Source organism: Dromaius novaehollandiae, chromosome 10 (assembly GCF_036370855.1).
Source record: "Dromaius novaehollandiae isolate bDroNov1 chromosome 10, bDroNov1.hap1, whole genome shotgun sequence".
Lineage (NCBI taxonomy): Eukaryota > Metazoa > Chordata > Aves > Casuariiformes > Dromaiidae > Dromaius > Dromaius novaehollandiae.
The window spans coordinates 24,084,480-24,099,780 of NC_088107.1; the positions used below are offsets into that span (position 1 = coordinate 24,084,480).

Sequence of the window (15,301 nt, forward strand, 5' to 3'; positions counted from 1 at the left end):
TCCATCTTGCTCTGACATTTCAGCCACGATACCCTGCATATTTTTCAAGTAGCTTTGCAGTCTCAGATGACTCCATAGAATTGCACAGAGTGAGAAAATATTAACTGCATCACCCTGACAACACCACTAAATTTGTTATTGATTCACAGTATGCGACTGTAGATAAAATACTTCAAAAAATTACCTCTCCGAGATGTGAGAGAGGCTGAGCAGCAGTTATACTTGATGTGTGTACAATCACCCAAAATTGTTCCTGAGTTGACATGCGAGTTGTCTGCCCTTAGCTTGAACCAGTCCAAGGTGGTAGAAGACAAATTTATGTAATGGAACATTTTACATAAGAAAATATCAAAAAGTGCATACTGAGCTTTTCAAAGCGGAGCACAAGCCGGTTAATGCCAAGTCTAGTTCTTCTTTCACTAGAGGCCAAGATTTGTCAAAAAGAAATAATATTTTCTTTCTGTAACAAAATGATACAACTTACAGACTGGAAAAGGCAAATTCCTGTATCTTGACTTAAAAAGGGTTTTGACACTGTTTCGCATGACATTTTCATAAGCAAGCAAACATGTTCCAGTCGAGGCTACTACAAAAGTGGATGGTTAACTGGCTGGAAAACCACATTCAGAGCGGTTTTCATTGCCTCCTTGTCAAAAAGAAAGGTGATACCGAACCAGAATGTACAGGACTGTATGCTGAGCTCCACCGTCTTCAATATATTCTTTGACAACTCAGATGAGGGAGTAGAGAAAATGCTTGTAATCTTTCTGAGAATGACAAGCTGGAGGGGCTGTGAGCACACCGAGCAACAGAGAATTTCAAAGCATGTTGTCAAAGCGAAGAAACAGCCCGGAAAAAGCAAACTGCCATCCACAATATGGACAAATGCAAGGTTCTCCACCCTGCACTTAGGCAAGAAGAAATGACTGTACCAGTAAAGGAAAAACAATAACTACCTAGTAAAAAGTTAAGTAAGAAGGGACACACCTGTGATAACAGATCACAAGCTGAGATGAGCCAACAGTGTTTCAAAAAACACAACCATCCTGTTAGACGAGCAGAACTACAGCCTGGAAGATGGAGAAGCAACCTTCTTCCTCGGGTCACCATTGGTGCATCCTCGCTCAGAGAGCTGTGCTCAGTTTGGGACCCTGCACTTAAGCAACAGTCAGAAAGTCCAGGGCAGAGCAGGGACAGTGCTCAGAGACCTAAAAAACGTTCCCCATAGGCGAAGGCTGCTGGAACTACCCCTCTCCACAGCCCAGAGAAGAAACTGAGAGGAAACATCCTAACAAACTTCAAGTACCTAGCAAAGAGCAAAGAACTTTACTCCCCTGTTCGCTTTGGAGAGGAGGAACAAAAAGCAATGAGTGTAGAGTTGAAAAAAGGGAGCTTAAAGCTAGACATTTTTTGAAAGACCATATTTATAAGCAAAACAGAACACTGGAAGACACTACCGGAGGGACACGCCATGGAGTTATTTTGTCGGCTTTTTATTGCATAAGTAATGCAGACATCTATCAGGAATGTCCGAGGTAGAGAGGATTTTGCATGGGCTAGAGGACAACTTGAATTCCCTTTCACTTCTGTTTTCCTTGATTATATACAGTAATTCAGTTCTCAGTAGCACCCGAGAAGCCTGCCCCAAAATCTCAGGCTTTTTTCCCAAGGTTATTTCTTCCTGTCATCAGCCAAACTTCCAGAGAGCAGCGGTGTCTCCTGGAGCGCAATTCCGCGTGGCGACACTTTTGACTGCTGCTATGTTCAACGATAACAAAGACTGTTTTCCTGAGTGTTCAACATGACATAATTAAATAAAATATTTCTCTCTTTAGATCAGAACCTTTGCCACTCAAAGCACTGATAGACTTATTTCTGTAAGCTTTTTCTGTCTTAACAAATATATTGAAATCCTGTCTTGCAGCAAAAAACAAAAAACTATCTTGAGCAGAGCACTGACTGCTTCTTAATTCAAGTAGTAAACTGGTCAGATCGGTTGTTTCATGTTCTTGGGAACGGCTGGGGAAGAGGCAACTTATCTGCTTAGCCTGCCTACTTACCTCCTTTTCCCGTATCAGAAATGTCCTTGTTGGCAGAGCCTCTGAAAATTCGGAGAATGCTAACAAATAACACTGAATAGTAATATCAATGTATCACAGTTAAAGAGACTGAGTGCTCCATCCACGTAAGGGTTCCTCCTTCACAGAGAAGCTAAATGCAAGGTTTGACTAACAAGAAATTGGAACTCCAACTACAGCTGGAAATTTTCCTTGATTGGCATCAAACTATGGGAGCTGAAATAGCAGGTAAGATAGGAGTTTTCCATTTAAGTCCCCGAGTCTGTGGTAGCCTGAGACAGTCGCACCAAACGATTGACACTGTAACAGAGGTACTGCAAATGCTCCAAACGGCAGAGTGAGAGGACAGAAATACCACGCTTTCCAAAGTGCAATCTAACACATTTCAATCAGTCTCCAGTACCACTACAAAGTCATGCAATGAACTGAAATCAGCTATATCCCACTGTATGTCTCTCCTTAGTCTCAAGTCTCATGTAGTGAAAGCCAAAAATACCACTTGCAGTATAAAAATGCCATACTTTCGGCACAGTTCTAGCCGAAACATGCTGACTCTGCAAAACTTCACTGCATTGCAAAATTCCTGCACACTTCACTTCATTGTCATAAGACCTGAAGCATCAATGTAAGATGAAATTATTTATGCAGTAATGGTGCCCTGACTCAACTGATTAGACAGAGAGAGCACAAATTTTAGGTCAAGAAACAATGTCTTTAAAAATCCCTCAGAATTAGGATTCACATAAGGCAATTCAGTGAAGGAATTAATATCACACAGTGTAACAGAAGTGGTGTTATACTTTAATCAAATTTGGTCTGCAATGTCAAACTGTGCATCCAATATCAGGTATTAATATTTCCCATAAGGACATCAGCAGGGGAACATATATTTTAAATTGTCCTAATTTGACTTAAGACTGCAAACTTCAAAGAGGTAAATAAGGTCCATTCACACCTCTCAGACTGATGTTTTTTCTGAATCATAGAATACCACTTGGAAGGCATCTCTGGAGGTCAACTATTCCACCTGCCCGCACAAACTGGGGCCAACTTTGCTCAGGGCCTTGTCCTGGTGTGTCTCAAATATCTCCAAGAACAGAGACATTTCACAACCTCCCTGGGCAACCTGTTTTAACTGTTAACTACCCTTCCTGTGAAATTGTTTCCTCAAATCTAGTTGGAACTTCTTTTTTTGCAACTTTTGCCTGTTTCATGTCATCCTTTCAAGGTGCACCTCTGAGAGGAGGCTAGCTCCATCTACTCCCACCACCTTTGGAGCAGTAAGATGTCCTCTTAGGCAAGACTATGCATTGGTCTGTGCTGAGCTTTGAGTTCCTGTCACCCACTTCTCCAGCCTGTTGGGCTCCCTCTGAACAGCCGCTCTATCTTCTGGCGTATCAGCTGCTTCTCCCAATTTGGTATCAGCTCCAGACTTGCTGAGGACACACTCTGTGCCATCACCGGGGTCACTGAGGAAGACCTGAAGCCCCATCAGTCCCTGCAGCAAGCCCTGAGTAACACCACTCATAGCTGGCTGCTGGTGAGTCTTCACCCATTCACCACTACGCCAGAAGCCTGACGGGTCGGCCAGCTTTGCGCATGCTGCGCAGTCCACCCGCCCAGGCCGTATGTCCCCAGTTTAGCCGCAGGGATCTGCGGGAGACTGTGTTGAAGCCTTTGCTAAAGGCCAAGGAAGCAACCTCCACTGCTCTCCTCTGGACCACAGGGCCAGTCACTTCATTTGAGGTGGCTACGGAGCTGCTCGGGTGCAATTTGCCCTTGGTAAAGCCATGCTGGATTTTCCCCATCAGCGCCTTCTCCCTCCTGTCCCTGGGCATGGCTTCCAGGAGGATTTGCTCCGTAACCTTCCTGGAGATGGAGGTGAGGCTGAGCAGTGTGTAGCTCCCTGGATCCTGCCCTTGTGCTTTCCAAGAGGGGTGTGACATTTGCCGCACTGCAGTCCTCAGGAACCTCCCCCCCAAAACCATGAACTTTGGAAGCCGATAGAGAGGGGTCTCGCAGTGACGTTGGCCAGCTTCCTCAGAACCATCAGATGCTTCTCACCCAGCCCCATGCGTTTGTGTATGTTGTATCTGCTTAACTAGTTCCCAATTTCATCATCTTCTATGGGGCAGGCTTCGCTCTTTCAGCTCTGACAGTAGGCTTAGGGGTCCGGTAGACCTGAACAGCAACCTTACCAGTAAAAAACAAGGCAAACAAGGCACTGAGTCCTTTGGCCTTTTCTGTGTCATTCCTCACTAGATCCCTTGCCCTGCTGAGCAAAAGCCCATATTTTCCTTAACCTTTCTTTTACTGCCAATATGTTTATAGAAGCCTTTCCTAGATCTTACTGCTTCCAACTGCAGCTGAGCTTTTGCTTTCCTAGGTCCATCCCTGCGCATCCAGGCAATGTCCCCCACTTTTCTGCTTCTGCTTCCAACTTCTACGTACTTCCTTTTTGCATTTGAGCTCCGTTAGGTGTTCCTTGTTGATCCGTGCTGGCCTCCTTCCACACATGCTGGACTTTCCGCACACTGGAATGGATTCTTGTACTTCGAGGAGGCTGTACTTTGGGATCAAGCAGTACTCCTGCTACCCACCACAGTCTCCCATCACAAGCCAACATCTCCTCTCCTGAAGTCCAAGGGTGTAATTCTGCTATTTGTCTTCTCACTTCTCTTAGGAACCTAAATTCAAGCATCTCATGATCGTTGCTGCCAAGGTTGCCTTGACCTCTATATCTCTGAACGGTTCTTTTTTGTTCATGAATAGCAGCTCCAATACAGCACCTCCACTAGTCGGCTCATTATTGTTTGCCACACAAGCTGCCCTTCAAGCACATACTAGATGGTTAAAAGAAAAAAACCCATGAGTGCGAGGGCCTGCAATCTTGAGGCTTCCCCCAGTTGTTTAAAAAATGGTTCATCTCCTTCTTCCCTTTGACCAGGCGGTTTGTAGCAGACATACCACCATGCCATCTTTCCATCCTCTGATCATTACACATAAGCTCTGTGCTGGCTCATCACCCACCCCAAGGCAAAGCTACGTGCATTCGAGCCACTCCTTTGCAGACAGCACAACTCCTCCTTGCTTCCCCACTCCGTCCTTCCTAAAGAGCCTGTCTCCATCCTTTGGAGCACTCTCGTCATGTGAGCTGTCCCAACACGTCTCCGTAATCTCAATGGCCTCACAGCTCTGCAACAACACACAGACTCCTAATTCCTCCTGCTTGTTATCCATGCTGCACACTGCTCTTGGCAATATTAATTCACATGCAGGATATCCTTTCTTAGATATAAACTATTCTTCTTGACAATTTAAAGAAATGGATAGGTCCTCTACAAAAAATCTCAGTGCAGGATATTACTGGATACCAGCAGCATTTTGTTCGCTCACTTCAAGATCTCACCCCCACACAGCTCACGAGGTTGGCACAAAACACTACCTTTTGCAGGACGCAAGTACAAAATTCACTCGGTGTACTACATTCACTTAAGAATTTTAAAGGTGACACGGTGCGTCTCGAATGATGCTTTGAAACTGTTCTCTGAACAACGTGGCATATTTGTTTACAGTGTATGGCTTTTCTGTACAGCGCACTCAGTAATCACTCCTTCTTTTGCTGCCTGAACACTTGTCAAACGCCTATCACACAGGGGTGACAGGGAACCATCTGCCTTCCTCCCCCAAAGGCACCTCCTTTTACTTATTACCACCTGTTCTTTTTCAGTTCCCAAATGGCAATTGGAAGCAATGCCAGATACGCTGAAAAAGGCCAGGTTACAGGTCCTGGCTGAATTTCTCAGTCTTGTCACTACCATTTAACCCCTACCAAGAAAAGCCAAATGTATACATTGCTGAGGTTTTCACGGACATGAGATCACGCAAATTAATGCTGTAAAAATTATGACAGGGAATAGCTTTGCTAGAATTAGCAAGCATATTATTGTATCTGATCCATATGTTGTAAAATTGAGAAGGTCAAATGCTGACCGATCGGGATATAATTGTAAGCAAAAAAGAAAAAGCTCTTTTTGTGTAAAAGGGGTTGGATTTCGAGGTTCCTGAGACTGTCATTCCCAAGTACTTGGACTTGGGAAAGACTTACAAAGATTAAGTTTCTTCCTTCTCATCGTGATACGCAGGAGACCCCCATGGTGGCATTCGAAGGAAATAAGAAAAGACAGTTTATCTACTGAGTCAGTGAGGCCAAGACAGGAGCATCAAAGCTGCCAAAGGCTGGCAGAGGGCAAGTGAAGAGGAAGGTAATTCAGCTCCTTCCTAAGCAGTTCTTCAAATTCTCCCTAAAAGGCTGATCTACCCTCCACTGCAATTCCCAAGGTACTCACCATCAAGGGGAAAGCCAGTATCTCAGGAATAAGGACAAGACTTCGAATCTCAAAATACTTTAAAAGCGTAAGAAATACTTTTTAACTCTCTTGCAGAATGCTGCACCCAAAGTGCAAGGGATATTGCTAGAAGAGTATCTACTTAGATCATTTACCTGAGTCCCACTCCATCTCCCCCTTCGACCTTCTCAACTACAAACAATCGCCCTAAAATCTCTTCTCTCTATGCCACAATTCTCTTTTACATGTTGCAGAAAATGCAGAAGTTGGGGACTGGTACAGCCAATCCTTTTCCTAGTGCAGTCCTCTTTTCTAAACTGTTAAGTCATCAGAGAAACTGAAAATAAAACAGACACCCCAATAAGCCTTCAAATTACCCTAGCTTTTTTAGCCAGTCAATTCTTTGCTTTATTATATATTCCTCAAATAATTTCCACAAACATTGCATGCTTTCCAAAAATCACTGCAAGTACACGAAAGACCAAACCAAAAGAAGCTTATGTCTAATCGATAAATATATTAAACTTATTCTTAATATACAAGAGTCTGCATGTGCACGTGTAAGTGTCACTACCCACCACAACATACACCCACTTTACACCCATTTAAAAATTATGCTACCATATAAGACTGAAGAAAGTACAGATGTTATATTTTACTTTCAAACCACTTGGGAAACTTAACAGCACACTTCCACGAAGCTATGCACGAAACAGCAAAGCTCTAGGCAGCAAAAACCAACACGGAAAGATTTCCATGTGATGAGTTCAGAATCAGACAAGTTAATGTATGGAAGAGACGACTAAGATCTTATCAAAAATGCAAAGTACAAACAAAAAAACCCACTGTTATTGGTTTATTTAACCGATTTAACCTTTCTCAGCATATCCTCCTCAAAGTCTGAGTAACTCAGTCTTTTCCAGCTATTCAAACTCATCTTTTAGGACAGCCACCTATCCCCTTGCTTGTTGGCAATCATACCATAAGCAGTGCTGTATTCTCTTTATAGCTGCCCATCACAGTAGTCCTGGACCATTTCTTCAACACCGGTCCATACGGAACGAATGTGACCTGCCTGTCTGAGAAACTCCGTAAGGTTTCTACTTTGTCATTTATATTTAATTTATTAAAAATCAATTCAACATTATAACCAAAAGGCCTAACTGGAAAGAGTCTGTAAATAGTCAGATACTTTCCAATCACATTTTGGAAGAAGAAAACAGTGAACCTAAAGGGAAGGAACATAGTTTTGATTTGGAAGACACTGTGATTAATTCATAATCAACATTTTCCCCCCAAATTTATTATTTTTCTAAGTGGCAAGGTAGATACTTCTCATTATCAGGTGTCAAGAGACAATTTAGGATAAATAAAGCTTTCTAAATTAATGATCAAAGTTTTTAGAATATTTTTTGTTCAGCTTGGTATTTTTTAATTTCATATCTAGATACCTGTCACGAGAGAATACTGTATATGATACCTTCACACAGCTTCCCTCTTCACCATTTATTTATTGTGCTGTCGTATTAAAATAAGACAGCAAACATTGGCATTCTCTGAGTGTATGTATTATACCACTTTTTATAAATCAGGACTGAGTAAGACACAGCACATTCATGCCTACTGCACTACTTGTTATGCCACTACTTAATAACAAAAAAATACAGTGTACTTCCAGTGATGTACCATGTAATCATCTCCACTGTGGTAAAAGAACAGCAACTAATATGTATCAGCGTTACACAGGGAGCATATTGTTAAAAACACTGCAGGCCATGTAACAGCACGACATGACTTCGTGGGTGTCATTTTACACCCGATACGAGTCTCCACCAACACTGCATCCATAATCCTTTGGCAGCATGCAAAAGAGAAAGGACAGCATTATAAGGCAAAGTCCTTTAGTACAACGGGACAGGTTGCCAGAGCAGGGCAGGAAGGAGAAAGCACCAGGCAAACAGCAGGGGATGGAAAGGAAAAGAGTGAGATGACAGGAGCTACAATAATAACAATAATAATAATTTATAAACCACTACTGGGAATTGGGTGAAAGTACAACCTTGGGTAGGGCAGGGCAGGGCTTCAAAGCTCAAGTACACTAATTCAATGCTTTTCAAAAGTGGAAAATACAGAATAATGCTTCTGCGTAAAAGATTTGGAAACCGCTCAGGTGATTCATGCATACAGCAGGCATAAAATTACTTTTCATAATTTTTCTGGCAACATGATGACAGTAGGTCATGGCTGGATCCAGCTGCCTAACATTAGTCCGAGGTTGAAACCCAATTGCTTCAGAGCATTAAAGCCACTGAATCCAGGAGAGGGCACCTTTCATTCCAGAAATACTTGGGTAAAGACACGCATCTCTTCAGCCAGCAATGAAGAGACCCATACCCAAAGCAGAATTCAGAAGTTAAAAGTGCACAACTGCTCTACAAAACAATCAGAAAAGAAATGGAAGATGTATCTCTTCAGGGCACACTCGTAACAGTTTATTCTCAGTACCTTGAACACCAAAACCAGGTCTAGCTGCTTGGTATCTGCTAAAATGTCAAGTGTGAATTTATGTCATTCCTCCGGTCATATGTAACAGTGTTTCTCCTAAAATCTTGCCATACCAAAGTTTTGCTATACACAGGAAAACACGTAAGAAATTCCAATTCTGAAACATTACTGAAAGAAGACAGGCAACATAAAAGTCAAAAAGAGGTAGGCAATTAGTATTTTCTTGTCTGGCTTCTTCCCTCTCCTTACTACAGGTTTTCTTCCTTGCGCTCTTAGAAATTATTTTCAAGAGCCTTGTGACTTCTAAGAGCAAAGCAAGCTGATGCCTTAAGCAATGATGTTTTTACTACCTTTTCTCTAGAACAAAGTAGTTCTTTAATCAAAACAACAATTATTCTCTTCTAATATCCCAAATATGAGATGCAGGACATTGCATGTTTCAGCAACAAGAAGGTGAGAGTTGTTAGTGATTCCACTGACGGGAGTTCAATAACGAGTATTCTCCTGAGACTGTGACTCTACCTCAAGAAAAAAAAATTCCTGCATCTGCAGTTTGCAGAAGTGATAGAGCTCACTACTTTTTTCAACTGATACCAGAAGAAAGCTTCTGCCACTGTGACAATTTTAGTATGAAATAGTTCATTTGTACGGGGCTCCGGAAGTACCCATTTTTCAGTTTCGTAATCACAGCGATCGTTTCAGTTCAGCTGTCCTGCCATTTGTTAAAATGTTCATATGCAACAATATTTCAGATCTCTGGCTCTAGTTTATTACTGCGCTAAATATTTCCAAAATATTATCCAAAATACAAGGTGAATCCTGCAGAACTCATTAATTTCTCTTAAGTAACTATAAATGTACAGTGAGGAGATGACACTGAGCCCCTCACAGGCTCAAAGAAAAACCATCTTAGCCTGGCTGAGTTATAGATACAACACATTAGGTGCAAAAAGTCCCTCAAAATTGTTCCTCCCCATCTTTTGGCACTATACTGTCACTGTTTATCTTACCAAGGTCAAGTATTATCAGCTGGGCTCCAGCCTGTGCGTTTCCAACATCATTTTCTGCAATGCACTGATAGAATCCCTCGTCTGATTTCACCAGACCCAAAACTTGCAGATTATGTTCTTTCTGAGGAATAAAGGATAAACGCAACACTTAAAAAAAAAATGGGCTGCAATTGCAAAAACAGTGGTGTTATTATGGCACATTACTATGACAGGAGAAAATTTGGAATAGTAAGACACAAAAGCATACTAGCAGTTCCTGTCAGCTATCATCTCTTTTTACACCAAATCCTCAAATTGTGCTATATCAAAAATCAGCACAAGTTCTTACTAATACACTATTATTTTTAGCATCACGTATCACTGGCAAGTCATAACATTCACACAGCCATTTTGATGATATTTTAAGCACTGAAAATAACCGAATAACTCACTGTTCAATCCTGCAGCCTCAGGTGTACCCAATTATACCATCAATAAGTTCCAAACTGTGTCTCAGTAATGATTTTCACTACATCTAAAGGTTCACAGTAGCAGCAGTGGCATGCCAAAATTCACGATCCACAACTCCTTTACGTTTAAATTTAAATCCGTGTTTGAAATTGTAATTTTCATCCATCACAGAGGATGGCAGAAAACATACACTATCAGAATTAATCACGAACTTGCTTTTTTAACAGGTTCAGGCAACAAATCTCCTTTCGTCATTGTGTGCGTGTCCCCCTCTCCCGCATGGAAAATCTAAGAAATAGAGTCACGCAGTATAAGCCACACGCCTTAGCGTTTTAATACAATGACTCAATTACAGAGCATTAAAGGATTCAAGAAACCATTTAATCCTTCCAGGCCCCAGCCTGTAAAACCAGCAAGCTGGTCCTATAGAAAAGTCGAGCTTCTCTGCATATGTGTAAGAGGATTAAGCCACAGGTCAAGAGCTTACAGAGTGCAAAACTGACAGCGTACTTACAACAATTTTGAAGTAGTCGCTCGGGATCACCATGTCGCCATTCTTGACCCATTTCACAGTCGGAGTAGGTTTCCCTGTCACCTCGCACTCAAACACAATGTCCATAGATTCATGCGCATATATATTCGCAGGCCGCTTCAGAAACTCCGGAGGAACTGAAAATGGAAGAAAGAGAAAACGGAGCGTTAGCACCCACAAAAACACGTGAGCTGCGCTTGTGCTCAGAAGTACAGCGAGTATCAACACGCGAGAAACGGCTTCAGGTACCGCAGCACCAACGGCAGCAACGTTGGCAGACGTTTTCAGGTCGGGGAGGGAAAAGCGTGCATCCAGCTCACTCAGGCTCCTTCGAATATCCTAACGGGATGTGTCAATGAGCAAGAACAACCAAGCCAGCAGAAGACACATTTGCTCAAGCTTCTTTTACATCCTACCGGGGGAAGTTAAAAAAGAAACCCCAAAAAACCAGCACAACCAAGCAGTGCTGATGTATGCAGCTCTGTGTTATTTCAAAATTACATTTGGGCTAGTTAAAGAAACAGATATTTTAATTTAAAATGACCTCTTGGGCATTTATAAAAAGCATAAAGCGAGAAAGGATTTTAAAATCCAGAGATACACGTGCCACTTGGAGGGAAATCACCCCGCGGCGGGAGAGCGGGTTGCACTCGCGTCTCTGACCCAGGCACGGGGCCGCGCTCCAGGGAGACGAGAGCGCGTGTCAGCCATCACTCGCAGCCCTGCACTACCTCACCCGAATAAACCGTTCAGTGCTTAACCGTGCAACAGTTTTATGTGTATTCCACCAAAATAAAAAAGCAACCTCGTGGGACGAGCTCCCCAGTCAGACAACGAAAGGTTATACAAAAGCACTCACCCCCTCCTTCAGCAAAGTTTGAGCATTCATAAAACGGGAATATTGTAATTTAGATTTGCAATAAAAAACAGGCTATGATGAAAATTGCTAACTAAATATTTTTCAATAATCTGCACTTTAAGGCCAGCTGGAGCTCCATAAAACAAAGACCTGTGGCTGTGCAGCCGAGAGTACAGCAGCAGCAGCAATGTATTTATACAGGCAAAATGCTGCATTGATACAACAGAGGTTTTGCAGACAGCGTTCTTTGTACTTAATGTTTAAGGCAAAAGGTTAAAAAAAGAAAAAATACTTTTAAAAATAAATGGACACAAATTTAAACGAAACGTTTTGCCAGTCTATCCTGAATTCCTAGGGCTCCCGTTGCCTCGTGCTTCTGTGAATAAACTGAGCATTCAAGCCAGACAATACTGTATTTATCCAAAGATTTTCTTCTCTTATTTTTGTCTAGGCAGGGTCAAATTTTGACTGCAAGACACAGACATCTTTAGATGCCTATTCATTCCTTTTGGCATTTTAAAGAAAGAAAACCTGCCAGGTTAAAACAAATACCCCCCCCCCCCCGCAAGAAATACTATGCACAGAGCTACATGTAAGTGTACCGTATCGATAACATATTACAGACACGTAGGATCAAGCACATGTATTTCATAGCAAAGTAAAACACAAAGGTTCTTCACAAAAGAAGAATATATTATTTGATAGGAGAAAAGTTTAACTTGTATTTGTGTATGTGGCTGAACCAGAATCATTGACGATACCAATATTCACATGGCTACTGTTCAAGATTGCTATGTACTTCGAAAAAATTTATTAAAAATCTCTGGGAGTCTGAACACAGACATGAGGCAATTTGGTTGATTCTTGCTCACAGCCAGAATACGTGGGTCTCGTTAGCACCAGCAAACAGCTACAGAGAGGTGCAACCTAAAGGAGAAGCAGTCTGGCTCTGAAAGTACAGCAGAGCAGAACCACCGGCGGCCAGAGACGCCGGGAAACCTAAACTGCTATTCCAGAGACCTACGAAGGGAGACCTTTTTGGACCATTTCAATACGCGACGTCTCTATAATCATATCGGGGTACAGACTCTAGTCAAGTATGTATACCACAGTTGCTATCTCCAGGTCTTGACTACCTTTTAAAATGTCATTATTTACTCAGAATAAGATTAAGATATTCAAAATTCATAAAAATTCAAACACGCAGAATTCTCTGGTAATACAATCCCCACAGTGTCCAAAGCTAATATCTACATATTTAAAATACTTCTGCGAAAACCTGTGTCGCTAAGCGTCCAGCTGCATCCCGGGCCTCCAAGCTTCCTCAGCTTGGAGGCAGAAAGAGGCGCCGCTTGCGGGAACATGCAACTTGAATATCATCTATCACAAAGAAGGTTCACCTGTTTGTTTGTTTTCAGTACACTCGCCAACACAAGGGCGATTTGCTTACTTACGTTGGCAGACCCGGAGGCTCAAGTTCCAGGAAAGGCAGGAGCGCCCTTTCGCCCTTTAACATTTACCAAAGGAAGTCAGTAAGCGAGGGCTGCGGCACCAGGCGAGCGCTTTACACCCCCACTCCTCAACGGGATTTATTTCGTGCTAGGGAATACAGCATACTAGAGCACGTTATATCCTTCCGACGAAACAATCCACTTTCCTCCATAAAAAGGTTTATCGTAGATTTATTTTTTATTTATTTATTTTTTTAAACAGACACCTGGAACCAAGCAGCCCTCCACAAAAACTAAAGCTTTGGATTATACATGAAATAACCGAACATTAAAATCCAGAAGCATTTATTTACAGAGTAAGAAGATGGAGTAACTCTCAGACACTTACGCAAATCTGTACCAGAAACTAATAAAGACATAGATACATATTTACACCTTGAACCCTTTCACGTAGAAGCAAAAATCTGCACTCCAACAGCTGCGTTGAGTCCAGCTGCCCATGATTTCAGACACCCATTTCATAAAATCATTTCCATAAACTTACCATAAACTCCATCTTAAAACCCTTTAGATATTTTTGTACTTAGTATTTGTATTAGATGGTTGCTGTAACCACAACTTCACTCCTTTGACACTTAAAACCTGATTTCTAAATTTTTTGCAACCAGTTTGTGGCTGCTTATCTTTTATGGCAACACTGCCTTTTTTTTTAATTTTTTATTGCTCCTGGCATTTGTCCCCAGGTCTTTGCAGGGAGCTGCACTTCTCCACTCCCACCCTCTCCCCCAAGCTCAACAAGCCACGGTTGCTTACTGGCACGAGCAGTTACCCCCATCATCCTCGCAAACCCTCCCCGTTTCTTCCAGTTTGAATGCATCTCCGCAGCACGTAGAGTTTCAATTCTTGTGTGCAATTTCAGATGAGGCTCACCAGCAACTTGAAAGATGACATAAATACAATGTTATCTCTGCAGCAAGTATCTCACTCCATTCACACTGCTACTGCCTTCGCCCTCTCCTAGACGTGTCGCCCTGATCTTGGAAGCGTCCTGTGATAGATCACTGCTTTCTCATCTCTAGCTATTCTTAACCAACGGGTAAGTTGGTCCCAGAGTCTGTTTTATCAATAGTTTATATGGTCTGATTTCCTCACAATCTCTATTTTTAAAGTGCTTACATAGCTGCAAAAAAAAAAAAAAAAAGCACAAAACTTGTGTAAAAAAAAAAGGAACTGATCAAGTCAGAATACGTGCAAAGCAGATGGCATTGCAAGGCCTGCTCTGCCTAGCAGCTTCCCCAGGAGACTCAAGGACTACAGGAGGGATGGAAGTTCAGTAAAATCATGAGTGGATCTTAATACAAAAATTGGCTAGTTCGGGTTCAAGGAACTACTGCCAAAAAATGTTAGCTACTTTATCAAAAGTAGTATTATGATACAATTTACTTTTAATTAAATTACTATTTTTTTAAATCCAATTTTCCATTTACCTCTATGTGTTTGGTCAATAGTTACTTCTTTCAAAAGCATGTTTAGACAGCCTTTCATTCAGGAAACAAGGAGCATAAATAGCCCAGGAGAGGCACAGCTGACTGTCCCTCAATTAAGAGAAGCATGAGAAAGAGCAGCTCCCTCCTCCTCAGTGTACAGATGTTGCCCGTGGGGCATCGCCTGGGGAGTACAGCAGGATACTAGCACAACTCCTTGGTGATACCCATCTCCAGCGGTGCTCCACTAACGTCCTGCTTCATATACCTTCACGGCAGTTTAGCCTTCCCGCAGCACCCACCTTTTAGATAAGGCGCTTGACGATACCTAGCAGGTTTTAAAAGCAAATCCCAAAATTAAATCACAGAAGAAGGAAAGAGGCAAAAAGGCAGTATGGGATGGGCTTTCACTAATGTAAAGGGTATGCATGTGGAGAAAGGGGTGGAGGGTGAGGAGGAGGGAGGATCGCGGTAAGGCAATGATGGTATGATGGACGTCCATCACATCTGACAGGGAAAATCAGTGGAATACAGAGCTCTGGGATTATTCCTGGTTTTTCACTTCTAACATCTAACTTATAAC

At 42.2% G+C, this 15,301-nt stretch overlaps 1 protein-coding gene across 7 annotated transcripts in view; it reads right to left on the minus strand.

Annotated features, from left to right (window-relative positions):
• NEO1 (neogenin 1) overlaps positions 1-15,301 on the minus strand; it is a 216,225-nt gene that overhangs the window by 68,995 nt on the left and 131,929 nt on the right. For all 7 annotated transcript variants that reach the window (XM_064517635.1, XM_064517632.1, XM_064517636.1 and 4 more), the window contains exons 6-7: positions 10,907-11,061; positions 9,943-10,063 (exon numbers count right to left, since the gene is read on the minus strand). In XM_064517635.1, the coding sequence (XP_064373705.1) occupies positions 9,943-10,063; positions 10,907-11,061 (276 nt within the window). The remainder of the gene's footprint in view (positions 1-9,942; positions 10,064-10,906; positions 11,062-15,301) is intronic.